We start from the raw sequence: 27,062 nt of genomic DNA, 5'->3' as shown, positions 1-27,062 counted from the left end.
AGGAATTATTATTAATTTAAAGGTTAAAAATTTTGTCAGTGTCATAATGATATTGTGTCACAGCATACAGTGGTTATGTTTTTGAAAACAGTCTTTTGTCTATTATAGACATATAATGAATAATTTAAGGGTGAAATTCTATGATCTCCAGGACTGCCATTAAGATACTCTAGGGCTGAGGAGCCGGAAACGCGCCTTGGAGGGTTAGGTAGCCCCCCTCCCGAAGCTTCTGGAGGAAGGGCCCCGGGTGTCCCCCGGCATGCCTTATCTCGCGGCGGGGTGCGCGGCCGCCGGCCCTCGGGAGAAGTTGGGCTGCCCCGGGCGGCCCCGGGGACGAATGGCCGCGTTTGTGCAGCGGTTGTAAGCAAGATGCGGTAGCACGTGACCCTGGAGCGCAAACCCTGATGCCGCTTCTCCACCACCCGTGTGCGCTTTTCTCTGACACTTGGCCGCCAGCAGATGCATCACAGGATGAATGAAATGAACCTGAGCCCAGTGGGGATGGAGCAGCTGACTTCATCCTCTGTGAGCAATGCCTTGCCAGTCTCAGGGAGTCACCTGGGGTTGGCTGCCTCACCCACTCACAATGCCATCCCGGCCCCAGGGCTGCCAGTGGCGATTCCAAACCTGGGTCCCTCCCTGAGCTCCCTGCCTTCTGCTTTGTCTCTCATGCTCCCAATGGGTATTGGGGATCGAGGGGTGATGTGTGGGTTACCTGAAAGAAACTACACCCTACCTCCACCACCTTACCCCCACCTTGAGAGCAGTTACTTCAGAACCATCCTACCTGGCATTTTATCTTATTTAGCTGACAGACCACCTCCTCAGTATATCCACCCTAACTCTATAAATGTTGATGGTAATACAGCATTATCTATCACCAATAACCCTTCAGCGCTAGATCCCTATCAGTCCAATGGAAATGTTGGATTAGAACCAGGCATTGTTTCAATAGACTCTCGCTCTGTGAACACACATGGTGCCCAAAGTCTTCATCCCACTGATGGCCATGAGGTGGCCTTGGACACAACAATCACTATGGAGAACGTCTCTAGGGTCACCAGCCCAATCTCTACAGATGGAATGGCAGAAGAGCTTACCATGGATGGTGTTGCAGGCGAGCATACCCAAATCCCAAATGGCTCCAGAAGTCATGAACCTCTGTCTGTGGATTCTGTGAGCAGCAACCTTGCAGCAGAAACTGTAGGACATGGTGGTGTGATACCCATTCATGGGAATGGCCTGGAGCTCCCTGTGGTCATGGAGACAGACCACATTGCAAGTCGGGTCAACGGGATGTCTGACAGTGCCCTCAGTGACTCCATCCACACTGTGGCCATGAGCACCAACTCTGTAAGCGTGGCACTCTCTACCTCACACAACCTCGCCTCCCTAGAATCTGTTTCCCTCCATGAAGTTGGCCTAAGCCTAGAACCTGTGGCTGTCTCCTCCATCACCCAGGAGGTTGCTATGGGGACAGGTCATGTAGATGTGTCTTCAGACAGTCTTTCTTTTGTACCACCTTCACTGCAAATGGAAGACTCCAATTCAAACAAGGAAAATATGGCAACCTTGTTTACAATTTGGTGCACTCTCTGTGACCGAGCCTATCCCTCAGACTGCCCAGATCATGGACCGGTGACTTTTGTTCCTGACACTCCAATAGAGAGCAGAGCGAGGCTTTCTCTCCCAAAGCAGCTTGTTCTCCGCCAGTCAATTGTAGGAGCAGATGTTGGTGTATGGACTGGAGAAACCATTCCTGTGCGGACTTGCTTTGGGCCTCTTATTGGCCAGCAAAGTCACTCCATGGAAGTAGCAGAATGGACAGACAAGGCGGTTAATCATATCTGGAAGGTATACCACAGTGGTGTCCTAGAATTCTGCATCATTACAACTGACGAAAATGAATGTAATTGGATGATGTTTGTGCGCAAAGCCAGGAATCGGGAAGAGCAGAACTTGGTGGCTTATCCCCATGATGGAAAAATCTATTTCTGCACCTCACAAGATATCCCTCCTGAAAATGAACTGCTTTTTTATTACAGCCGGGATTATGCTCAGCAGATTGGTGTTCCTGAACACCCAGATGTGCACCTCTGTAACTGTGGCAAGGAGTGCAGTTCCTATACAGAGTTCAAAGCCCACCTGACCAGCCACATCCATAACCATCTTCCTAGCCAGGGCCACAGCAGCAGCCATGGGCCAAGCCACAGCAAAGAAAGGAAGTGGAAGTGCTCCATGTGCCCCCAAGCTTTCATCTCTCCTTCCAAACTTCATGTTCACTTTATGGGTCACATGGGTATGAAGCCCCACAAGTGTGATTTCTGTAGCAAGGCTTTTAGTGATCCCAGCAACCTGCGGACCCACCTCAAGATACATACAGGTCAGAAGAACTACAGGTGCACTTTGTGTGACAAGTCTTTCACCCAGAAGGCTCACCTGGAGTCCCACATGGTTATCCACACGGGCGAGAAGAACCTCAAGTGTGATTACTGTGACAAGCTGTTCATGCGGAGGCAGGACCTCAAGCAGCACGTGCTCATCCACACACAAGAACGCCAGATCAAGTGCCCCAAGTGTGATAAGCTGTTCTTGAGAACAAATCACTTAAAGAAACATCTCAGGGCCTCCCTGGTGGCGCAAGTGGTTGAGAGTCCGCCTGCCGATGCAGGGGATATGGGTTCGTGCCCCGGTCTGGGAGGATCCCATATGCCGCGGAGCGGCTGGGCCCGTGAGCCATGGCCGCTGAGCCTGCGCGTCCGGAGCCTGCGCGTCCGGAGCCTGTGCTCCGCAACGGGGGAGGCCACAACAGTGAGAGGCCCGCATACCGCAAAAAAAAAAAAAAAAAAAAAAAAAAGAAACATCTCAATTCACATGAAGGAAAACGGGATTATGTCTGTGAAAAATGTACAAAGGCTTATCTAACCAAATATCATCTCACCCGACACCTGAAAACCTGCAAAGGGCCCACCTCCAGTTCATCAGCGCAGGAGGAGGAGGAGGAAGACGACTCGGAGGAGGAGGAGCTCGCGGACCCTGTGGGGGCCGAAGGCTGCCGGGTTAGCAGTGCTGTGTATCCCGCAGACGAGGCTCTGTCTACACATAAATGAAAGAAAAGGAAGCCAGCTGGTTCGGATGGCAAATACAAAAGGGAAAAACACACATGACCAGTTATCCACTACCGTGGTTTTTATATAAAATAATTTCTGATTTCCTTCCAGCCAACAGTCAAAACAGACTAAATGGGAAGGGATAAAGCACTTATAGAAGAGTATCCTATTGAAAACACTTTAAGTAAAGATTGAGAAAAGAAAAAAAAAAAAAAAAAAAAAGATACTCTAGAGGGGGCTTCCCTGGTGGTGCAGTGGTTGAGAGTCTGCCTGCTGATGCAGGGGACACGGGTACGAGCCCTGGTCTGGGAGGATCCCACATGCCACGTAGTGACTGGGCCCATGAACCACGACTACTGAGCCCGCGTGTCTGGAGCCTGTGCTAGCAACAAGAGAGGCCGCGATAGTGAGAGGCCCGTGCACCGCGATGAAGAGTGGCCCCCGCTTGCCACAACTAGAGAAAGCCCTTGCACAGAAACGAAGACCCAACATAGCAAAATAAATAAATTAATGAATAAACTCCTACCCCCAACATCTTCTTTGGAAAAAAAAAAAAGATACTCTAGAGGGAAGGGGGGAAATGGCAGGACAGATGAAACAAGATTAGGCAAGGGTTGATAGGTGTTAAAGCTGAGTGATGGGTATATGCTGGAGATGGGATATAATACTATATTCTCTGTTTTATGTGTGTGTTTTAAATTTGCCATAATAGGAAGTCAAAATTTAAATCAGTACATACATACATACATATATGAAGGCTTTAGGGCAGCTTACTTCTGCACCTGACTTGTTATCTGGGGAAGAGACTGAGTGAATGAATCCAAAAAACTATAATATTGGGATCCCTGAGCCAGTTAGTATGGGTGCACTTGTCTAAATGTGTAATCCTGAGGAAAGGAGCATCTTCCTTTTTGTGGAACCCCTGAGGGGAAATGCACCAGTAACGGCCACAGTGAGGACAAGAAGCTCAATCCAAATCATTTCTTTTGGACGGCCTGTGTATCCACAGGTGATCAAAGGAGTGGTAGCTGAAGCCCTCCTTGACACCTGGGGCTGGGGTCTGAGTTGTGGCGTAATTATCTTAGACTGGGGCATACATAAGAGGTATAAGGACAGTGTGCTCAAATCCTGTGGGCAGCAGTGGATGTTGACAAGATCATTGCTTTCCAAGGGCATAGCTATGGAATGTTCCAGAGTCAGCAGTGACGCCAGGCTCCCAGCTGCTACAGCACTAGGGTAACAACTTCCAGAGCAATCAGCCTTGGTTGTGATGGCTGTGATTCCTAGACACAGGGGAAGGAGTGGAGCGAGAAGGAGAGAAGCGGGGGTCTGGGTTTCCCAACTGATCTAGACGTGTGGGGCTTGCACTGACAAACCAGAGACATCCCTATGGTGAGACACTGTGCATTTGTCAGCTGGTGAGGTAGGATTTACTCATTACCCAGTTCTCGAATTACATGATTCTATCATTGTATTACATGGAAATGACTCTGACCATGATTTGGTGGCGTGACCAGAGTGCTCCTCCCACTTCCTTGTCTCTTGCATAATCTTGGGCAGGTCGCCCTTCTTTAAATTAGGATAATAATACCTTGCCTTTCTACTTCCAGGGCTGTTGTGAGGATCTTAAGAGATAAAATATGGAACTATAATTTTTGTGAACTATAAAATGCTATTCAAATATGTAATTTGATATAAAGGTCAAATATCATTCTGACCTTAAATGACTAGCTGATTTAGATCTTTTTTTTTTTTTTTTTTTTTTTGCGGTATGCGGGCCTCTCACTGTTGTGGCCTCTCCCGTTGTGGAGCACAGGCTCTGGACGCGCAGGCTCAGCGGCCATGGCTCACGGACCCAGCCGCTCCGCGGCATGTGGGATCCTCCCGAACTGGGGCATGAACCCGTGTCCCCTGCATCGGCAGGCGGACTCTCAACCACTGCGCCACCAGGGACGCCCCTAGCTGATTTATACCTTAAAGCCTCTTATTTCTTTGATTCTATGCTAGTAATAAATATTTAATTAGTACATTATAAAACTAGATAGTCAAGAAACAACTACAGAGAAATTTAGTGTATAGTATGATCTTTCTGCATTCTCCTATGTTACATAGGAATTCCTGGAAATAAGAAAATCTTGCCCAGTTAATATTTTATAGTTATATCCTTGAATACATGCCCATCAACTTAGGAGACAAATAAGTTGCTACATATTCCATAAATCATGCTTATTATTTTATAATCCCAATTTCATAAATCAATATTTCTTCTATTCAATAATATATAATCAACTGGGGAACAAGAATAGGGTTGGCAAACTATGGCCCATGGCATAAATCTGGCCACCACCTATTTTTGTACGGCCTGCAAACTAAGAACTGTTTTGACATTTTGAAATTAAAAAAAAATTCAAAACAAGAATATTTTATGACACATGAAAATTACATGAAATTCAAATTTCAGTGTCCATTTATTTATTGGAACACAGCTACACCCATTCATTTATGTACTGTCTGGGGCTACAATGGCAGTTGAGGAGCTGTGAGAGGGACCACATACATGGTCCACAAAGCCTAAAATATTTACTATCTGGCTCTTTACAGAAAAGTTTGCCTATTGCCAGAATAGAGGGTTCAAAGGGACAGAAATTTAAAAAATTTGTTATTTTTTTATCTCAGGATAAATAAACCTGGGATATATGGACTCAAATTATGTATATGCAACAAAAGAAATCCACAGTTATGGTTTTAATATACAATGACTGGTTTTGAGTCAATTAAGAAAAAGTTATATAATAAGTAAAATATAAATAAATGGAATGCAATTAAATCCTTAAAAATATGTTCTCATTTTGCTCAATGTTGGAAGCAAAGTAAAGAGAATTGGAAGTAGGATATTTATTCTCTAACATACAATAGAAACCGACTTTAGTAAGGGAAAGAGGAAGTTCATTGGAAAGAGGATTCTTGAGCAGTTCCAGAATTGAGGGAAGAGCTAGAGATCATGACCTTTGGAAGGACAGCAGACTGGTAAGCTCCAGGTCACCAGCAGCAAGACACCCTGGATCTGATCTCGGGGCATTTCCACAAGACTTCAGGAGGCTTCTATTTGAATTTTTGGGAGAAATAAATTGATGGGCCCAGTTTATGGCCCTGGAGCCCAGGGAATGGAGCGATGTGCGTGGGAACTCACTGGAATTCCATGGTTGGAATGAAGAAAGAAGAAAGAGGAGGTAAGAAAGAAGGGATGTTTCTTTTTATGGCTGAGTAACATCCCTTCTTTCTTACCTCCTCTTTCTTCTTTCTTCATTTATTTGTAATGAGGTGGATAGACCTAGAGTCTGTCATACAGAGTGAAGTAAGTCAGAAAGAGAAGGACAAATACCGTATGCTAACATATATATATGGAATTTAAGAAAAAAAAGTGTCATGGAGAACCTAGGGGTAAAACAGGAATAAAGACACAGACCTACTTGAGAATGGACTTGAGGATATGGGGAGGGGGAAGGGTAAGCTGTGACAAAGAGAAAGAGAGGCATAGACATATATACACTACCAAACGTAAGGTAGATAGAAAGTGGGAAGCAGCCGCATAGCACAGGGAGATCAGCTGGTGCTTTGTGACCGCCTGGAGGGGTGGGATGGGGAGGGTGGGAGGGAGGGAGACGCAAGAGGGAAGAGATATGGGAACATATGTATATGTATGACTGATTCACTTTGTTATAAAGCAGAAACTAATAAAAAATAATAAATAAATAAAAAAGAAAAAAAAAAAAACAAAGAAGGGATGCGAGGCAAACAAAAACCAGCAGATGTGCTCACAGGGAGCTTCTCAGGAAACACAGGCTTTAATCCCAACTTCAGCACCAAATGGGTAAATGTGAATAAGTCATCTCATTGGGGGTCAGTTAGGGGTATTTCCATTTCATGTTAGTATAAAAGGAGGGGCATAATTACACCCACCTGCCATGAAACTATTCCTTGGCCACAGTACATAAAATTCTCACCCTCAGGACAAATTTTTTTAAGTTAAAGAACAATAACTTTTAGAGGATCAAATTAAAATATAATTGTGTAACCACTATCACCACTTCTATTCAACATTGCACTAAACTTTTCAGCCAGCACAGTAAGATAAGAAAGTGAAATAATAGGCATAAAGGTTGTAAAGAAAAAAGTTACCATTTTTTTACAGGTGTGATTATATACATATACTATTCAAAAAATCTATTAAATATTACAATTAATAGTGAATTCAGCAATGTCACTGGATGAGGGTCAATATAAATTTCATCTTATTTCTGTATCAGCAACACAATAACAACAAAAATAAAATGAAATTTAAAAAATGGTACTATTTACAATAGCATCAAAAAACATTAAATATGTAGGACTAAATATAACAAAAGATGTGAGCCAATTTCCTCAAATTGTCTATAGGTTAACACAATCCCAACGAAAATCCCAGAAGACTTTTTATTTTGGTGGAAATTGATAAGCTGACTCTAAAATTTATTAAGAAATGCAAAAGGTGAAGAATAGTTGAGGCAAGTTTGAAGAAGAAAAACAAAGCTGGAGGATCTAGGTCACCAGATATCACATCTACTAGGATGGCCAACTGTCCTACTTTGCCAGGGACTGAGGAGTTTTCTGAGATGCAATACTCTCAGTTTTAAAACCTAGAAAGTTAAATATATCAAATCACTATGTGGTACATCTTAAACTAATGCAATGTTATATGTCAGTTATATCTCAATAAAAATGTTGGGTGGGGACCCAATCGTACTGGAAAAACCAAGACACATCAGTCACCCTAGGACTTAGTATAGAGCTATAGTTATTAACATGGTGTGATATTGGCTCAAGTATAAACATATAAACCAATGAAAAGAACAGAGAGACCAGAAATAGATTCATACATATTTTATCATCGGCTTTTGACAGATGGCCCAACAGTAGTCCATTTGGGAAAGGATGGCCTTTTCCGTAAATGGTGATGAATAACTGGCTATCCATAGGGGGAAAAAAACACCTCAATTTCTAACTCATAACATAAAAAATAAATTCCAGATGAATTATGTTTCTAAATTTAAAAGATAAAATAATAAAGCTTTTAGGAAAAAAATAGGAGAATATCTATTCGACCATGATATGGATAAAGATTTCCTAAGTAAGACACAGAAAATGCTAAATACAAAGGAAAAAATTGATAAATTGAACTAGATTAAATTTAAGTGTTCATATTCATTAAAAAATATCTTTATGAAAATGAAATGCAAGCAAGCCACAGAGTGGGAGAAGATATATGATTTATATATATAATACATCAAACTTATGTAATATATAATTATATAAATACAAAAATATATTCGTATATTTTATTTAATATTTAAATAAATATATTTAATATAAATATGTTGATGTGTATATTAAATATAAAATTATAATAATATATAACAAATATATTTTTGTATATAAATCACATGTATCTCCTCCAACTCTATATATGTGTATGTGTTTGTATGTGTGTATATGTGTGTATATCTATAAATCTATATTTATATCTATACCTATCTTATCTGTTTATATATTTATATATATAGATATATATATATACACATATACCATTTGTTAGGTATATATCTGACAAAGGACACATATACAGAATATATAAAGAGTTCCCATAAGTCAATAAGAAAAAGTCATATGAAATGGTGCTTGACTTCCTTAGTCATCAGAGAGATGCAAATTAAAACCACTAAGAGAGAATACTACACGTCCACCAGAAGAGCTAAAATGAAAGACAGGGAATTCACTGGCAGTGCAGTGATTAGACTCCACACTCTCACTGTTGAGGGCCCCTGTTCAATCCCTGGTCGGGGAACTAAGATCCCGCAAGCCACATGGTGCAGCCAAAAAATTTTTTAAAAAATTTTTAAAAAGCAGAAAGAGACAGACAATACAAAGTTCTGGTAAGGATGTGGGGCACATAGAAATTTCACACGTTGTTAAAAGCAGTATCAAATGTACAATCATTCTGGGAAGCTCTTTGGCAATGTCTACTAAAGCTGAACACATTCATACCCAATAACCTACAGATTCCACTTCTCGGTACATACCTAGGTACATACCTAGACACCTAATATAAATTTTCTTAAGGGGTTAAGACCCGGGGTCACAAATTCAAACAGCCCCTGACCACGTCTAGGCCTCAAGGTTCCACCTCTCTCTCTCTCTCAACGGCTGACTGCTTGTGGGTGGGCACCTTACCCATACCAGGCGCCGTGGATGCACTCGAGGCTCTGCCCTGATCCCCTTGCCTGGGCAGTGCACCATCCCCCAGCTGCTGTGAATGTTGGCTGCCAGCAGCTCACAGCTGCCCTTTCTCTTGAATCGCTTTGCCCAGAAATGCTTGAGAAACTATGCCCTCCCCCACCAGAGGCAGCCCACAGTCAATAACTGATGGGTCTGGGGGTACAAAAGCAGGCTCCATGCTCCGAGATGGGGTAACTGCAGTGCTGTACACTCTCCAGATTCCAGGGTGGGATCAGCCTGAGGCTAGACGTGCAGCTCTGTCTCCTGCTCCATCCTGCTTCCCTCACTGCCTATCAGGTTTCTCCTGAGAGCGCTCCCCCAATAAATCACTTGCACCAGCATCCCTCCACTTCTAGGGAAACCGAGGTAAGTCATAGGGCCCATAAGATCCTCTTTCCCCAAAGAGCTGAGAGCCTAGGCACACTGAGACGGCCCCATCAATGTCAACACAGCCATGCACTCCTGGAGCTCACTGTCTTCCCCTCACTGAGCTGTGGTTGTTCAGCTTCCCTTTGGTTTCATAAAAGACCCCGGGAGCTTTCCGATAATCCCCCTTTCTGTTCAAGTCAGCCAAAGTCCATTTCTCTTCCCTGAAACCAATATAACCTTAACTAGCATGATGGGTAATCCAGGCCTGACCTAACATGGCTTTGGAGATAGGACTCAGTCCTTTGTGGAAGAACATCAGTTGGAATCCTGAGGGAAAAATTAATTGAACCCTTCCTATTCCCTTGGCTTCAGTAACTGTAAGTTTTGCTAGGAATGCTCCCCATCTTTTAATCCTCCAGGAATTTGCCTTGCTGAGGAGTTAATTTGTTACCCAGGGCTATGTTTCCCCTAGACCTTCTTGATTCCCTGGAGGCAGAGAGCTAAATTCTTTCCACTGGTCGTCATTCTCTTGCATCTCTCTCTGTTTCCAGTCCTGTGCAGGAAGCCTCTAGCATTTCTCTGAGCCTTCTTATCCCTAAAATGTACTTTTCTACATTCTCTTATTCTCTCTGTGTGTGCATACATATGCAGTATGTTTGCATACATGTTAGGAAAGCAAAAAGAGGAGGTGGGGAAATCGGAGGGTGGTTGGATTTCAAATCACTCAACCAGGGGTTATAAAGAAAGGGCGACACAACACCAACCTGATTAGTTCCACTCAGAATTGTTCACTGATTCATCAGAAAATTGATCCTTCTGACCCAGACTCTCCTCTCTCAATGGTCAAAGGCAGCTTTTGTTTGAGCCAGTAATTGTGCCTCTATAGCAATTTTATGTAGTCTAGCCCAAGACAAGTTTCTACCTGAGCCAAATGTGGATATAGCTGGATAATTTTTTTTTTGGTGGATAATATTTGAAGATATTAACCTACATTCTGTTTTCCAGTGGGCATCTCCTCCTCTCCCCTTCCTCCACTTAAGCAGACCGTCATGTGGTCTCAGGGGAGCCATGCTGCAGGGTGAAGGGTGAAAATTTGACACGTCTTTCTGGCTTGTTCCTAAAGATTGGTAGAGGCCATAAACTGATGGTCCACTGGTCTTAGAGCTCTCACAGATGAGGTTTGTTTGGCCCACATGGTACTTTTTAAAAGTCTGATTTGGGCCACACAGGGCTCGGCTCTCCAGTTTATCACTGTCCCCAACACTCCCTATTGTCTGCCACAATTGACATTTCCTGCTTGGCTTCTTTCTGTGTACACTTGAATCTGTGACCCCCCAAAACCATTAAGGAAGATTAGGTTTGGTACCCTAGAAGCAAACATTCTGCTCTCTGAGGAAGAAACAGGAAGATTAAGAGAAGAAATTTCCCTCTCAGAAGAGAGAAAGCCACAACGTAAGGCCCAGTGATGGCTATGACCATGATTTCATTGCACTCAGTTTAAATAACAACCCTAAGCAAGACTGATGGGTGAGTGGCCATCGTGAGGGAAGACAGAAACGTGGATCTAAGTTAGAGAGAAAGGAGGGGAGGCTGTGGTCTAGGGTCTATCATCTGCTCAGCACCCCTTCCTTCTCCTTCTGGTTGGAGCACCTTGATTATCCTTGGGAAACTGCCCCAACGCATTGCATAGAATCTTGGAGTTTAAAGTGCCATGGCCAAGGGGTACGTGTGACCAAATGACCCAAACCAGGCCATTCATACTCTTTCTTCAAGGAATTTGGACCTTGAGCACAGGAAGATAAGGGTAGAAAACCTACCCTGATGGAGGATCCTTAAAGAACTGCCCACTAATTCCTTCTACCTGGACTCCTTAGGTACCCTAATACCTCTTCTTTCTGGGGCCTATCATGTCAGATTCTGTAAATTCTCTGAGCTTCCCCGTATGATTCCAATAAGGTCATTTAAGGGTCAGTTTCTGTTGCTGGCAGCCTGAGAACCCTGCCTTGTACAAGAGGGTTCCTGGAGGATGTGGGATGTGAGCCAGCAAGAATAGCTTCTTCCAGGTGAGGAGCACGTTCTCAGCAGATCCTCTCATGAACTCTTCTCGGCCTCACTCAAGGGGAAACTTCAAGGGAGGAAGTGTGAGAAATCGGGGTGTGGGGAGATATGGGGAAGGGGCTAGAGTGGGAGAATCCTTTCTTGCTTGTCTGCAGAGTATGGCCTTTCTCCCAGAGCAGAGGTCCCCATGATGTTGTTGCAGTCACTCCTGAGGCATAATCAGTGAGCAGCAGAGAACTGGGCAGGATGCATTAGGAATTGGAGATTCACCAAGGAAGTGAGTTCTGTAGGAAGCCTCATCCACCAGGTGAGTTGGGGCAGCAAAGAGTTGGGGACCATTCTTTTTATTTTTTAAAAAAATATTTATGTATTTATTTGGTTGCGTCAGGTCTTAGCTGTGGAAGGAGGGTTCCTTAGTTGTTGGTCATGGGCTCCTTAGTTGTGGCTCACCAGCTTCTTAGTTGCAGCAGGTGGGCTCCTTAGTTGTGGCAGGCAGGCTCCTTAGTTGCGGCTCAAGGGTTCCTTAGTTGTGGCTCGAGTGCTCCTTAGTTGTGGCTCGCCAGCTCTTTAGTTGCCACTCGCCAGCTCCTTAGTTGTGGCATGTGAACTCTTAGTTGCTGCATGCATGTGGGACCTAGTTCCTGGACCAGGGATCAAACCTGGGCCCCCTGCATTGGGAGCGTGGAGTCTTAACCACTGTGCTACCAGGGAAGTTCTGGGAACCATTATTGAAGAGATGTAAGAGCAATGGAGGAGGGGAGAATATGAGAATGCAGTGATTGCTTGTAAAGAATAGAAGGGACTCCTGAGTCAGTCTGCCTGAATTTGAATCCTGGCTCCGTCACTGACATTGTGTGATCAATTTTTTAACCCCTAAATACTCCCTACCTCAATTTAATTTAGTGGCTGGCAAAAACCAAGCACTTAATAAAGGATGACTAGTGTTATTATTTTTATCACTAAAATGTTATTCTATTAATCCAAATTGTTAATTATCAATTATTACCAATTAAACTTCAGATTCAAAGCCACAGACCATGCCTGCACACCGACCCACATACAAAACACACAATTATATTTCAGAAATACCCCTGGGGCCCAGCCTGAAATTACAGACTAATAAACCCGAGACAAAGCCAATACGATATCATAAAATAAAAGATCCAATGGGCATAAACTTGTACCACTATGTTAAAAGGGAAATGTGGTCTGAGACACAGATCTATGGGATGGACAGGGACCCAGGTGAGTGGCAAAGTTAGGACAATAACCTAGGATTACTTCCTGTTCTGGTAAGATTCTTGGAAACTAGATACAGACACAGCCCATGCTGCTGAACAGGAGCATAACGATCTGTGATGTATCCTGTGAGCCCAAGGAACTGGACCTGAAAAGGTAAACTGTATTACTAAAATAATTGCATATATCACTCTTCAAGAAGAGAGAGTGATGGAGAAAGTGCTGGTCTGGGAGTTAGAAGTCCTGGAGTCACCAGAAGGTCTATGAGGACTTCTGGGAAGGGATTCACTCTCTCAAAGCCTGGCTTTCCCATGTTAGTGTCCCATGACTGTGGCAGGCATGGCCCTCCTCCTCCCTTGTGAATATGGCCCGCTCTGTCTGGAACACCCTAATCTCACTCCTCCTCCACCTCATCCAGAAGCTCTCAGGATCTCTGAGTTGTCTTTTTTTTTTTAATTTATTTATTTTTGGATGTGTTGGGTCTTTGTTGCTGCGCGCGGGCTTTCTCTAGTTGTGGTGAGCGAGGGCTACTCTTCGTTGCAGTGGCTTCTCTTGTTGCAGAGCATGGGCTCTAGGTGCATAGGCTTCAGCAGTTGTGGCTCGCAGGCTCTAGAGCGCAGGCTCAGCACTTGTGGCACACGGGTTTAGTTGCTCTGCAGCATGTGGGATCTTCCCGGACCAGGGCTCAAACCCGTATCCCCTGCATTGGCAGGCAGATTCTTAACCACTGTGCCACCAGGGAAGCCCAGGATCTCTGCGTTTTAAACACAATGTGTCCTCCCCTAGAACCGATATTTCCCCCCAAAGGTCAATTGGCACACATGGACATAGACCTTTGGTCATCACCTGATAACGTGTGGGCCATTTCCCTGGGTCACTGAGGCATAAGCATTTAAGGTATAAAGCCACACTTCCCACCACACTCCCGCATGGCAGGAGGGATAAGTATTAATGTCATTGTACAGATGAAGAAACTGAATCTTAGTGAGGTGAAGTGACTTGCTCCAGATCACAGAGCTGGGAAGTGGCCACTCAGCCCCACATCTACCTTGTCTGCTTCAAATCTAAGGTTATATCCTAGATAGCCTTATCATCTCCAGGGTATGTAGACTCTGAGGGACCTTCTGCACCCAGGGTCTGGGGAACAGTCCCCTTCAGGTAGAGGGGAGCCCCTAGGGAAAACCCCAGAATGTATCTAGAATCATCCAAAGATTATATCAGTGATTATATCAGTGAACAAAGCAGAAAGAACCCCATCTCTGTGGAATTTATGTTCTGGTGGGAGAAAGAGACAGTAAAGCAGTAAAGCATAAATGTAACAAATAAGTAGATGATATAGTATTATTAAGAGGTAGTAAGGGCTACTAAAAAGAAAGAACAAAAAAAAGGTAACAGGATGGGAGGAAGTGCTGCAATTTAAAATGGAGTGGTCAGCCATACTTTGCAATCAGGCTTACATGTGGCATGCTTTTCTCATTCCATCTTTATAAATTAGCAAAAATGTTTTTTTGTTTGCTTATTCCACCAGTTCTACTGTGACATACTCTGCATATAAAGACATGTAGCAATAATGGGGGGCAGAGGGTAATCTCACAGTGTCTTTGGAAGGGCCAGAACTTGCCTTAAATCTTTCTCAACCAAATAAATATTTTGTCTATTAGTGCTTGTGAGAATTTGAATGTAGGATGGGTTCAACTGCACAAAAGGAAAAGAGTTTTACCACGTTTTTTATATAGAAATAAAGTGAAGAGCTATGTAGTACATGAATGGTACTAAAATGGTATGTAGTACATGAATATGCCTTGTTTAATTACAGAAAATTCTAAAACTTGTACTATTTTTTTTTTCCATGTGGAAAGGCAGGAATGCTTTCCTGGACAGCAGATGAATGAGCAGTAGCTTTAGTTTGTTTGTATGTGGGTACAGTTGGAGCACTATGTATGTATGTATTCTGGACTACTTTGAGAGAAGTAAGTATTTAAATGTAACAAGGTTAAGTGAACTTGAGTTATAATATATTTGGGGAATCAGTTCAGTATAAATTGTGACTGTAAACATTGTACTGTAAATGTTTTGTAGTTTTCCCCCAATAAAACTTCTGGGGAAAAAAAGAGGAAAAAAAAGTAAAAAAAAAAAAAAAAAAAAAAAAAGAGTGGTCAGGGAAGGTCTCTCTGAAAGGTGACATTTGAGCAAAGACTTGAAGTTCAGAGACTGACCCCCGAGATATCTGGACAAAGAGGATTCCAGGCAGACAGAAGAGCCAGTGCAAAGGCCCTGAAGCAGAAGCATTCTGAATGTGTGGGAGGAACAGCAAAGAGGACAGTGGCTGCAGCAGAGTCAGCTGGGGTCAGAGAGATTAGGGGAGGCAGGTCACAAAGGGCCTCAAGGGTGACTGTAAGAACTCTTACTCTGAGTGAAACAGTAAGCCATGAGAGGGTCCCAAGCAAAGGAGTAACATGATCTGACTCATACTTTTAGACTAACTCTGGCTGCTGTATTAGGAGTAGATTGCAAGGAGAAAGGGCAGAAGGATCTGGGCCCATTAATATCAGCGGGTCAGGGAGAGGACAAGAAACCAGCAGAAGAATGAATGGAGAGTTAGGAGATAAACCAGAGTCTGTTTTCCTAGAAGCCACAACAAGACAGACTATTTTTTTTTTAATTGAACTATGGTTGATTTAAATATAGTGTTAGTTTCAGGCGTACAGCAAAGTGATTCAGATATATATATATCAGATTCTTTTCCACTATAGATTATTACAAGATATTGAACATAGTTCCCTGTGCTATACAGTACGACCTTATTGTTTATTTTATATATATAGTGATACGTATCTGTTAATCCCCAACTTCTAATTTATCCCCCCACCCCTTTCCCTTTTGGTAACCATAACTTTGTTTTCTGTCTGTGAGTCTGTTTCTGTTTTGTAAATAAGTTCATTTGTATTATTTTTTAGATTCCACATATAAATGATTTCATATATTTGTCTTTCTCTGTCTGATTTACTTCACTTAGTATGATACTCTCTCTCTAGGTCCATCCATGTTGCTGAAAATGGCAATATTCTTCTTTTTTATGACGAATATTCCATTGTCTATGTGTATCACATCGTTATCTATTCATCTGTCAATGGACACTAGGTTGCCTCTGTGTCTTGGCTACTGTGAATAGTGCTGCTATGATCATTGGGGTGCATGTATCTTCTCAAATTAGAGTTTTTGTCTTTTCCGAATGTATGCCTAGGAGTGGGATTGCTGGATCCTATGGTAGTTCTATTTTTAGTTTTTTGAGGAACCTCCATACTGTTTTCCATAGTGGCTATACCAAGTTAACATTCCCACCAGCAGTGTAAGAGGGTTCCCTTTTCTCCACATTTTCACCAACATTTTTTTTTTTTTTTTTTTTTGCGGTACGCGGGCCTCTCACTGTTGTGGCCTCTCCCGTTGCGGAGCACAGGCTCCGGATGCGCAGGCTCCGGATGCGCAGGCCCAGCGGCCATGGCTCACGGGCCCAGCCGCTCCGCGGCATATGGGATCCTCCCAGACCGGGGCACGAACCCGTATCCCCTGCATCGGCAGGCGGACTCTCAACCACTGCGCCACCAGGGAGGCCCTCACCAACATTTTTAACTTGTGGTCTTTTTCATGACAGCCATTCTGAGAGGTGTGGTTTTGATTTGCATGTCTCTAATAATTAGTGATGCCAAGCATCTCTGGGGCCTTTACTGGCTGTTTCCTTTCTCTGGAATGACTTCCCTCCAGCATCCCTCCTCAGAGAAGCTGCCTCTCTGAGATGCTGTCCCATCCCCGTTTAATCTCTTTCTGTGCATGTCTCACTGTGTGGAGTGATCTTACTTCATTTGTCTACTTCTCTGTGTGCCCTGCCCCCTCCGCTTCCACTGCTAGAATCTAAGCTCCAGGAGGGCAGGGACCTTCTCTGTCTTGTTCCTTTAGGTATCATCAGTGTCTAGAACAGTGTCTGGAACATTTTAAGCTCATAATAAATATTTGTTGCATGAATGAAGAAGTCCCTGATTTCCCCTGACCAGGAGACCAAGGACCCATATTACACCAGTAGTGAATGCCAGAGCTGGGACCTGACCCCATAATTACCAAAGGCATGGCTCCTCCCTCCATGTCACTTTGCCTAGGGAACCTGGAAAAGCACATCCCTCCCCTTTTCTGTATCTTGATACCAAGTTTTATGACCTTGCCTTTGGTTCCCATGTGGGATCACCACAGCCAACCCTCTAGGGCAAGTACTAATGGTTGAGTTGCAATGAGATAGAATCTCCTTAGCTGTTTTTCTTCATTCTAAGATGGCTACTTTTTCACATTTTAGCATTTCTCCACTTGTAATGCTTTTTAAAAAAAATTTTCTTAAATTTATTGAGGCTCGATTTGTGACCCAAGATGTGATCTATCCTGGAGAATGTTCTGTGCACACTTGAGAAGAAAGTGTAATCTGCTGTTTTTGGATGGAATGTCCTATAAATATCAATTAAATCTATCTGGTCTATTGTGTCATTTAAAGCTTGTGTTTCCTTATTAATTTTCTGTTTGGATGATCTGTCCATTGGTGTAAGTGAGGTGTTAAAGTCCCCCACTATTATTGTGTTACTGTCGATTTCCTCTTTTACAGCTGTTAGCAGTTGCCTTATGTACTGAGGTACTCCTATGTTGGGTGCATATATATTTATAATTGTTATATCTTCTCCTTGGATTGATCCCTTGATCATTATGTAGTGTCCTTCCTTGTCTCTTGTAACATTCTTTATTTTAAAGTCTATTTTAACTGATATGAGTATTGCTACTCCAGCTTTCTTTTGATTTCCATTTGCATGGAATATCTTTTTCCATCCCCTCACTTCCAGTCTGTATGTGTCCCTAGGTCTGAAGTGGGTCTCTTGTAGACAGCATATATATGGGTCTTGTTTTTGTATCCATTCAGCAAGCCTGTGTCTTTTGATTGGAGCACTTAATCCATTCACGTTTAAGGTAATTATTGATATGTATGTTCCTATGACCATTTTCTTAATTGTTTTGGGTTTGTATTTGTAGGTCTTTTTCTTCTCTTGTGTTTCCCACTTAGAGAAGTTCCTTTAGCATTTGCTGTAGAGCTGGTTTGGTGGTGCTGAATTCTCTTAGCTTTTGCTTGTCTGTAAAGCTTTTGATTTCTCCAGCAAATCTGAATGAGCTCCTTGCCAGGTAGAGTAATCTTGGTTGTAGGTTCTTCCCTTTCATCACTTTAAGTACATCATGCCATTCCCTTCTGGCTTGTAGAGTTTCTGCTGAGAAATCAGCTGTTAATCATATGGGAGTTCCCTTGTATGTTATCTGTCGTTTTTCCCTTGCTGCTTTCAATAATTTTTCTTTGTCTTTAATTTTTGCCAATTTGATTACTATGTATCTCAGCGTGTTCCTCCTTGGGTTTATCCTGTACGGGACTCTCTGCATTTCCTGGACTTGGGTGGCTATTTCCTTTCCCATGTTGGGGAAGTTTTCGACTATAATCTCTTCAAATATTTTCTCGGGTCCTTTCTCTCTCTCTTCTCCTTCTGGGACCCCTATAATGAGAATGTTGTTGCGTTTAATGTTGTCCTGGAGGTCTCTTAGGCTGTCTTCGTTTCTTTTCATTCTTTTTTCTTTATTCTGTTCCACAACAGTGAATTCTGCCATTCTGTCTTCCAAGTCACTTATCCGTTCTTCTGCCTCAGTTATTCTGCTATTGATTCCTTCTGGTGTATTTTTCAGTTGTTATTGTATTGTTCATCTCTGTTTGTTCTTTAATTCTTCTAGGTCTTTGTTAAACATTTCTTGCATCTTCTCGACCTTTGCCTCCATTCTTTTTCCGAGGTCCTGGATCATCTTCACTATCATTATTCTGAATTCTTTTTCTGGAAGGTTGTCTATCTCCACTTTGTTTGGCTGTTTTTCTGGGGTTTTATCTTGTTCCTTCATCTGGTACATAGCCCTCTGCCTTTTCATCTTGTCTATCTTTCTGTGAATGTGGTTTTTGTTCCACAGGCTGCAGGACTGTAGTTCTTCTTGCTTCTTGGAATGCATTTTACAATTAATGAGTACTTAACATAGGTTCCTTTCCCTCTTGAAAGCTCTTATTAAACCTAGGGTGTATCCTGCAGTAATGGTGTCCTAGAATTTGGAAGTAAATTGCAGTGTAAACTCTGTATTGGTTTCCAGAAAGCAGTGGTACTTGGAATAAATAGTGGAAATTTCTCTCTTTCCCTTGGGCTGTATTCTTTCTGTTTTACACAGATACTGTACAGAGCAGCATCAGATATTTATTTTGTTGTTAATGGTATATTGTTTTTCTCCTTGTCTATCTTCCTGATAGGATCTGGGAATTGAATAACACAAGAACATAAAAATATATCTAGATTTGTTCTGACAAGTTTCGTATCACTGAATATACTTGGAGGAGAAAATTTGACCTTAAGAAAAATTACATTGAGAAATCCAGCTGCTATTATAAAAACCGTGCAGCACAGAGAAAATGATGCTTCGTGTATTGTGGTACCCATGTAATTTATGTCAACAGAAAGCCAATAACTTCATCATGATCTGAAAGTAAATTTCAGTTGCAAGATCTTGGGCTCTCTCCTGATCTGATAGAAGGAAGCATGCTGTATAAACTCTGAGTTCCAACTTCCCAAAATAACTTTTGGTGGGAGGTGGGGGGAGGGGAAGACAGACGGTTCTCAGATTGCTCTGATTTCTCATCAGCTGTCACCAAAGGCTGTCAGGCATTTGACAGAGAGAGAAGATTTATGCAGGAGTATCACAGAGGTAACTGAAAACAGAAAATACGATTTTAATAAACATCCTTCCTAAAACTAAGGATGTCATTTTAAATTGACATGTTGAAATTGATGTTTCTCCAACAAATGTAGATTCATCTGGTCTTTTAAAAAAAAATCCAATCTTGATGCAAGTTGCTTAATTAACCTTTGGACTTTGGATTCCCATTCTGGATCTGGCAGGTATTAATAACGTTTGTCTGAAACCACAGTTGTGCAACAATTATTGCATACTTTTATTTTCTGTCTGTTGAATTATGTTTTGAGTGTGTACCCCCATCCTACTGGTTGGTGGGCAGTGACCTCAGCCACTTGCTCCACACTGGACCACCGTTCTAGGGTCTTGTGAAGTCAAGTCCCGGGGAGTGTCCTTCAGTGACCAGGTCCCATGGGGTCACTGCTGACACATCCACCATCCCAGCCCACTTCTCTGCTGCCCCCTTGCCACTCTAGGGCCTTGGAGTCCTTTGTACAGCTGTCCATATTCTTATCTCCATGGTCAACTGATTATTCTTCTTTGGAGTCCTGACCTTTTACCATGTCTCTACTTGGAAGCCTGGGGCTCCCAGGGCCTATAGAATTCTGTTTCTACAAGCCAGGAAGAATCTCTTTGTATGGCTTGAAGGAGCCCTTCCTTCCTCCTTCCTTCTCTGAAAACTCCTTTCTCCCTCCCTATAACCTCCGTAGGTCCTCCAAATTCTCCCTCAGGCAGGGCTGGGATTAAGGTGAGGGGAATGAGGTAGTCTCCTCAGCCATTAAATTTAAGAGTACAACCTTACAAATTGTGATTTTAGGGGGTATTTATTTTGATTTTTTAAAACTATTGCATTAAAATATTATCTTGATTATTAAGTTTTGTGGTGGCTCCTTAAATTCTGCGGCTGAAGAGACTGCCTCACCCTAATCCTGGCCACGGATTTTGGAAACAAAAGCAGAAGAAGATCCTATGGCTTGCATTTCTTTTTGTCTTGCTGTGTACCCTGAAACCAGTTTGAATTGAGGGAAAGAGGGAGGGGACCTGCAGGGAGGATGAATCATAAATTAGTATCTCAGGAGACTACCTGGCCACACAGGAGCAGAGGGCTGGCCTCTGTCTCAAAGGCTCCTTCCAGCTCTCATGCCTGGTGCCTCTAATACTGAGGAGAGGATGAGATGGCAGTTGGTGATTCATAGACAGATGTACAGAAAGGGAGATACCTGTTCCCTCACCCACCTCAGTCATCAGCAGCAATTAAAATTGCTTTTCAGCTCGGATTCTTCACCAATCAACAAAGGCTCGCTGGCTAGAAACATCCCAGCAGAGATGTCCGTGGTCTCTGATCTGCTGGATGCCTCTTAGTTTCCTTTTCCTCTTTTCTCTGAGGCTCATCTGTTGACTTTCTGGTTGTGGCCCTGGGCTGCTCTGCACTTTTGCACTCATTAAAAAACAAAAACAAAACTGCTTTTTCCTGAAGAGTCTCCGTTCCCCAAAATGTCATCAGCGAAGTTCGATTCTATTTTTTTAAATTAATTTATTTCTTTTGTATTTTGGCTGCGTTGGGTCTTCGTGGCTGCACGCGGACTTTCTCTAGTTGCAGCGAGCAGGGGCTACTCCTCATTGCGGTGCGTGGGCTTCTCACTGCGGTGGCTTCTCTTGTTGTGGAGCACGGGCTCTAGGTGCACAGGCTTCAGTAGTTGTGGCTCGCGGGCTCTAGAGCGCAGGCTCAGTAGTTGTGGTGCACAGGCTTAGTTGCTCCGCGGCATGTGGGATCTTCCTGGACCAGGGCTCGAACCTGTGTCCCCTGCATTGGCAGGTGTATTCTTTTTTTTTTTTTTTTTTTTTTTTGCGGTATGTGGGCCTCTCATTGTTGTGGCCTCTCCCGTTGCGAAGCACAGGCTCCGGACGCGCAGGCTCAGCAGCCATGGCTCACGGGCCCAGCCGCTCCGCGGCATATGGGATCTTCCCAGACTGGGGCACGAACCCGTGTCCCCTGCATCGGCAGGCGGACTCTCAACCACTGCGCCACCAGGGAAGCCCGGCAGGTGTATTCTTAACTACTGCACCACCAGGAAAGCCCAAGGTACTTTTCTTAACTCAAGTATCCAAGTATCTGTAGAAGCTGCATCTGTGACCAATGTCACGAAGTTGCAAGCAAGGTGAGCAGGTAGAGGGGGTGTGTTGCCAGGTCATGGGGGGCGCTCACAGAAGAGGTTTTCCTGAGAAAACCCGGGGTCATGGCACGGAGTCTCCAGCTTCGCTGTCTCTCTGAGGCCCAGCAGCCTTGAACCGGGTGTCACCCCCCAGCCTCCCGCGTACAGCTAGCTTCACCCCAGCTTCCTGGGGCTCCCTGCCTGGCATCTGTGGGTGTCAAGGCGCCCACTCTGGCTCCCGGGTCCCCGTTACCCTATAGCTTGTCTCTTCAGAGCCAGCAGGGCCAGTCTCTCAGGGGTCCATTTCCAAACTCCTGGGAAAGGCCTTGGATCGGCCCAGCGTGGGTCAGGGGTTCACATCCAGCCCCCGCCACTGTGTCTGACGGTGGTGGAAGGTCACAGGGTACAGGGCTGCCCCTTTGGGAGGACAGTGGGATTTCCTAAGAGGAGGGTATGGGCTGGGCAGGAAATGCTGGGTCTCTCTGCTGCCACCCCTAAATGCCGCTTCCTGCTTTCTGTCCATGGCTCAGGTAAGCTCCCCTTTCAAGGAAAAATGATCCTCTTCTGATGGTCTACCTCCCTGGTCTTCTCTGTTTTGGGTTCTGAGGCTGATGTATTGCTTAGAGAGACCTTTCCCACACCACGGTTAAATATTAAAAATTTTTCCTATGTGTACCTTTATTAAACACTTAAACAGTAAATATTTCATCAATCCAGAATTAATTTTCATGCAAGGATTTAGGTAGAAAATTCAGATTTATTCCCCCCCAGGTGGCTAGCCAGCTGTCCTGACACGCTTTTTTGACTTACCCATTTTTTTCCTTTTAAAGAGTATCTCATTAGTTACATACTAAATTTCCTTATGCTTTAAGTCTGTAACTAGAGTACACAGATCTTCTTCAATTTATGATGGGGTTGTGTCCCAATAAACCCATTATAAGTTGAAAATATCTTGAGTCGAAAATGCATTTAATACCCCTACCCTACTGAACATCATAGCTTAACCAAGCCTAGCTTGCTTGTGCTCAGAACACTTATATTAGCCTACAGTTGGGCAAACTCACCTAACACAAAGCCCATTTTATGATAAGGCATCAAATATCTCATGGAATTTATGGAAAGTGTCCTGTACTGAAAGTGAAACGTGAGATGCTTGTCTGGGTACAGAATGGCTATAAGTGTATCTACCTTCATGATCAGGTGGGTGACTGGGAGCTACCTCTGCTCAGCATCATGAGAGAGGATCTATCACACATCACACACATCACTAGCCTGGAAAAAGGTCACAATTCAAAATGTGAAGTAAAAAAATAAGTTTCTACTGAATGCATCTCTCTATGCCCCACCATAAAGTCGAAAAATCATGCTGAAGCATTGTAAGCCAGGGACCATCTGTATTGTGTTTCATTAACCTGTTAACCCATGTGCTAGAGTCACCATGTTGTTTTTTTTTTTTGTTTTTTTTTTTGTGGTACGCGGGCCTCTCACTGTTGCGGCCTCTCCCGTTGCGGAGCACAGGCTCCGGACGCGCAGGCTCAGCGGCCATGGCTCACGGGCCCAGCTGCTCCGCGGCATGTGGGATCTTCCCGGACCGGGGCACGAACCCGTGTCCCCTGCATCGGCAGGTGGACTCTCAACCACTGTGCCACCAGGGAAGCCCCACCATGTTTTAATGACTATAGGCTGCTTCTTTTACACCGTGGAGCTGTTTTGTACATCCCATGGTTATTCTGATTGCTCATCCTCATAGAGGAGACTGGACGCTGGGGCAAGTTCCCCTCTCCACGGAGGGAGGCCCTTTGCCATGGGAGTGCCTGCTTTGTGTTGGGCGTTTCCCCTCCATGCACTTCAGCTGACCAGAGCTGCCAGGCTCAGGGTCCCCTCATCAACCAGCCCAGCTGCCCATGCGGGAGCCATTCTCAGCAGGGCCCGAGCACCTGAGCTTGGCTCCCCACAGGTTCAGTGCACGGGTGAGCTGTGAGAGAGTGAGGTCACCCTGCCAAGGACCACATTCCATCACACCCTGGCAGCAGGGTAAGGGGCCATTCTTCTAGGACTTGCTTCTGCTAGGACTGTACCCCTTTCCCATCTCTAGCCACGCTGGCTCAGAGTTGAAAGACTGGTGAAAAGCTGGGTGAAAAGCTGGGTGAAAGCCAGGTTCCTGGGATCACGTTACTTAACTTCCAGTTGGACCCTTCTTAGAAGCCTGTTTAGCAGACAGTGAAAAGGCTGACACTACTTCTAGGGTCCCCTTTGTCTGTAATTTTCCAGTTTTTAAGTTTTAGGCATGTGTTTGCTCCCCTTCTGATTTCCTGTTGCAATTTAGAATTTTTGACCCTAAGTTCATTTAGTTACTTTGATGGAGACTTCAGAAATGGGAGAAGAGAATTAAATGCATAGACTTAATTACCCCGTGGATGGGAGATTCTATACTTTTTTTTTTTTTTTTTTGCAGTACGCGGGCCTCTCACTGTTGTGGCCTCTCCCGGTGCGGAGCACAGGCTCCGGACGCGCAGGCCCAGTGGCCATGGCTCACGGGCCCAGCCGCTCCGCGGCACGTGGGATCCTCCCGGACCGGGGCACGAACCCCTGTCCCCTGCATCGGCAGGCGGACTCTAAACCACTGCACCACCAGGGAAGCCCGATTCTATACTTTTTTAAAGGGAAATGGGAATATAAATAATCCCTTTCCTTAAAGGCAGTATTTCTAAAATGTGGGTCTGTGATAGGTTGTATGATTTGTCCACAACTCTACTTTCCCTCCCTTGTCCTGGCTTCCCTCACCCTCCATGGGAGGTATATATATCCCTGCCCTGTTGACATTGGCCATGTGACTTGCTTTGGCCAACAGGATGTGAGCAAATATGATGTGAGCAGAGGCTTTAAATGTGCTTACCTGTTTAGCTTGACCTCTTGTGCTTCTGCCATCTGCCACAAAAAGAGCATGAGTTGGCTCAAAGATGAGAGGCACCAGGAGCAGACCGGAACCTGGCCTGCAGTCCACAGCAGAGTGGCTCCAACTGACCTGCAGACCAGTGGATGAGAAAAACAAATGATTATTGTAAGCCATTGGAAATTGGGGGTTGTTTGGTACACAGCACAGTACTATTGCAGCCAAAACCCGACTAATACTGAGTCATATATGGATCCGTTTTAGAGAAAGAAATTTCTAGCATACCCTCTGTATGCTTTACATAAGTCCTTCAACAAATAATATTGTATATATGTGTGTACTGGGGGGAGGGATAGAAACAGGAAGACCAGTTAGAAGAAGTAAACCATTTTATATAACGAAACTTAAATATTTCAAACAATACTAGGCATACATTTCTTATTCTTATACTTCATACACAACCATAAAAGCAAAACAAAATGACAAGTTAACTTCAAATAAAGCTACATCAATAACCTTCATCAACTCAGCGGGAGGGACGATGTCTCCACTCAGTTGTCTTTGTACTGCACCTATGCTCCTTGCTGTTCTGTCTCAGATTCTTCTGGGTCAGGTGTGACAGAGCCTTGCCATGCTGGAATTCCCACAGCCCTCTCTACAGTCGCTACGGAGCTCGCAGCTGAGTCCTTTGGCTTTTACTTCTTAGTATAAGTGCTTCCTTAAGAAGTCAGTCCACCTCTGTTCTGTTTCACTAACAGGCAACAATTAAAACAGTAGTCCTGGACACAACCAAGCAATATCCTAACAAATGTAAAACAAAGGCCTGGAATTTGGTTTCATGATTTTCCCTTCCTTTATCAGGCTGATGATCTGGCATATGTATGTATTAACTTTTTAAGGCTATCACAGAAACAAAAACACGTGCAAAGAGTTCAGAAATCCTGTCGAGAATGTCAGATCCTCAGCCTACTCATCCAGTTTGGGACCCACCGCGTTAAAGCTTTCTGTTGATGTTGCTCAAGAGAAAGAAAGAGACAAACCAGACTTTTCACGGTCTGGGCAGCAGGTGGCGCTCATGACATTTAGAATCACACGGAGGGCCTCAGTACTGCGTGCATCGGTCTGTTTCGGACACAATTTGCTGGTGTTGCATTGCAGTGAGTTGGTTGTTTTAAAATCTTTTTAAAACACCCCCTCTGCACGACCTTATCTGGGCTGAGTCAGCCAAATTTAGCCCAATGCAGCACAGGCTGGTGACTGGGCTGCTGTTTGGTCCTTGGGCTACGTTCTATTTTTTTTTCTAGCAATGTGGGCTTGCTGGGAAAGTTCCTACCCTCCTTAGACACAGGCAGGCGGCTTCTCCAAGCTGGTCTCCTCCAGAGCCCTGCATCTGCAGGGGTGTGAGTCCTTTCTGCTCTGCTCTTCCATCAGTCTAAGGGGCCTCTAAAAGGGCATCTGTGGCAATTTTACCCTTAGCAAGATGCATTACCTTCAATCGTGTGGAGATCATAAGATATTTTATCTTCAACTTGTTTGTGGCCTCAACCACCCTAAGCCTTGGTTTTCTGTTCGGAAACTTGGAATAGCAGCATGTTCGTAAAGAATGGCCACTTACAGGATGCCTCACTTATATAAGGAAAATCACCCTGAGTTCTTCAGGATAGATAAAATACAGAACCAATCGTAAAATTTAAGCCACCACCTTGTTCAGCTGAACGTTTAATGCCCAGGGAGGAGAAAGAAAATTGCTCAAGGGAGCACAATGGGTAGGGAGAGAGCTCAGGTCTTTTCTCTCCCAATGCAGTGTTTAAAAAAATCTGTAATGATCAGCTCGGTGCTTTGTGACCACCTAGAGGGGTGGGATAGGGAGGGTGGGAGGGAGGGAGACGCAAGAGGGAAGAGATATGGGAACATATGTATGTGTATAACTGATTCACTTTGTTATAAAGCAGAAACTAACATACCATTGTAAAGCAATTATACTCCAATAAAGATGTAAATAAATAAATAAATAAACGTTATGTTCACACACACAAAAAAAATTGATAACAAAAATAAAGGGAGTGGAACAGAGAAAAAAAAAATCCGTAATGGATATTTTCCCCCATTGCCACTCCAACTCTACGCACGCTG

General features: G+C 43.9%; 1 protein-coding gene across 1 annotated transcript; it reads left to right on the top strand.

Moving 5' to 3' along the window:
• Positions 1-212: 212 nt before the first annotated feature.
• Positions 213-3,306, top strand: LOC132497018 (PR domain zinc finger protein 4). Its single transcript, XM_060109861.1, has 2 exons — positions 213-2,617; positions 2,863-3,306. The coding sequence occupies exons 1-2, from the start codon at positions 460-462 to the stop codon at positions 3,108-3,110; spliced, it is 2,406 nt and encodes an 801-aa protein (XP_059965844.1). The 5' UTR covers positions 213-459; the 3' UTR covers positions 3,111-3,306.
• Positions 3,307-27,062: the final 23,756 nt, after the last annotated feature.

The sequence above is a fragment of the Mesoplodon densirostris genome, chromosome 10 (genome assembly GCF_025265405.1).
Source record: "Mesoplodon densirostris isolate mMesDen1 chromosome 10, mMesDen1 primary haplotype, whole genome shotgun sequence".
NCBI lineage: Eukaryota > Metazoa > Chordata > Mammalia > Artiodactyla > Ziphiidae > Mesoplodon > Mesoplodon densirostris.
The sequence above is the reverse complement of the archived record's forward strand: the minus strand, read 5'-3'. Positions and strand labels throughout refer to the sequence as shown.

Excerpts from the sequence above, each read along its gene's own strand:
- LOC132497018 (XM_060109861.1), top strand. The coding sequence starts at position 460 with ATGCATCACAGGATGAATGAAATGAACCTGAGCCCAGTGGGGATGGAG. Across the intron at positions 2,618-2,862 it reads AACAAATCACTTAAAGAAAC|ATCTCAATTCACATGAAGGA; the intron begins ATCTCAGGGCCT and ends AAAAAAAGAAAC.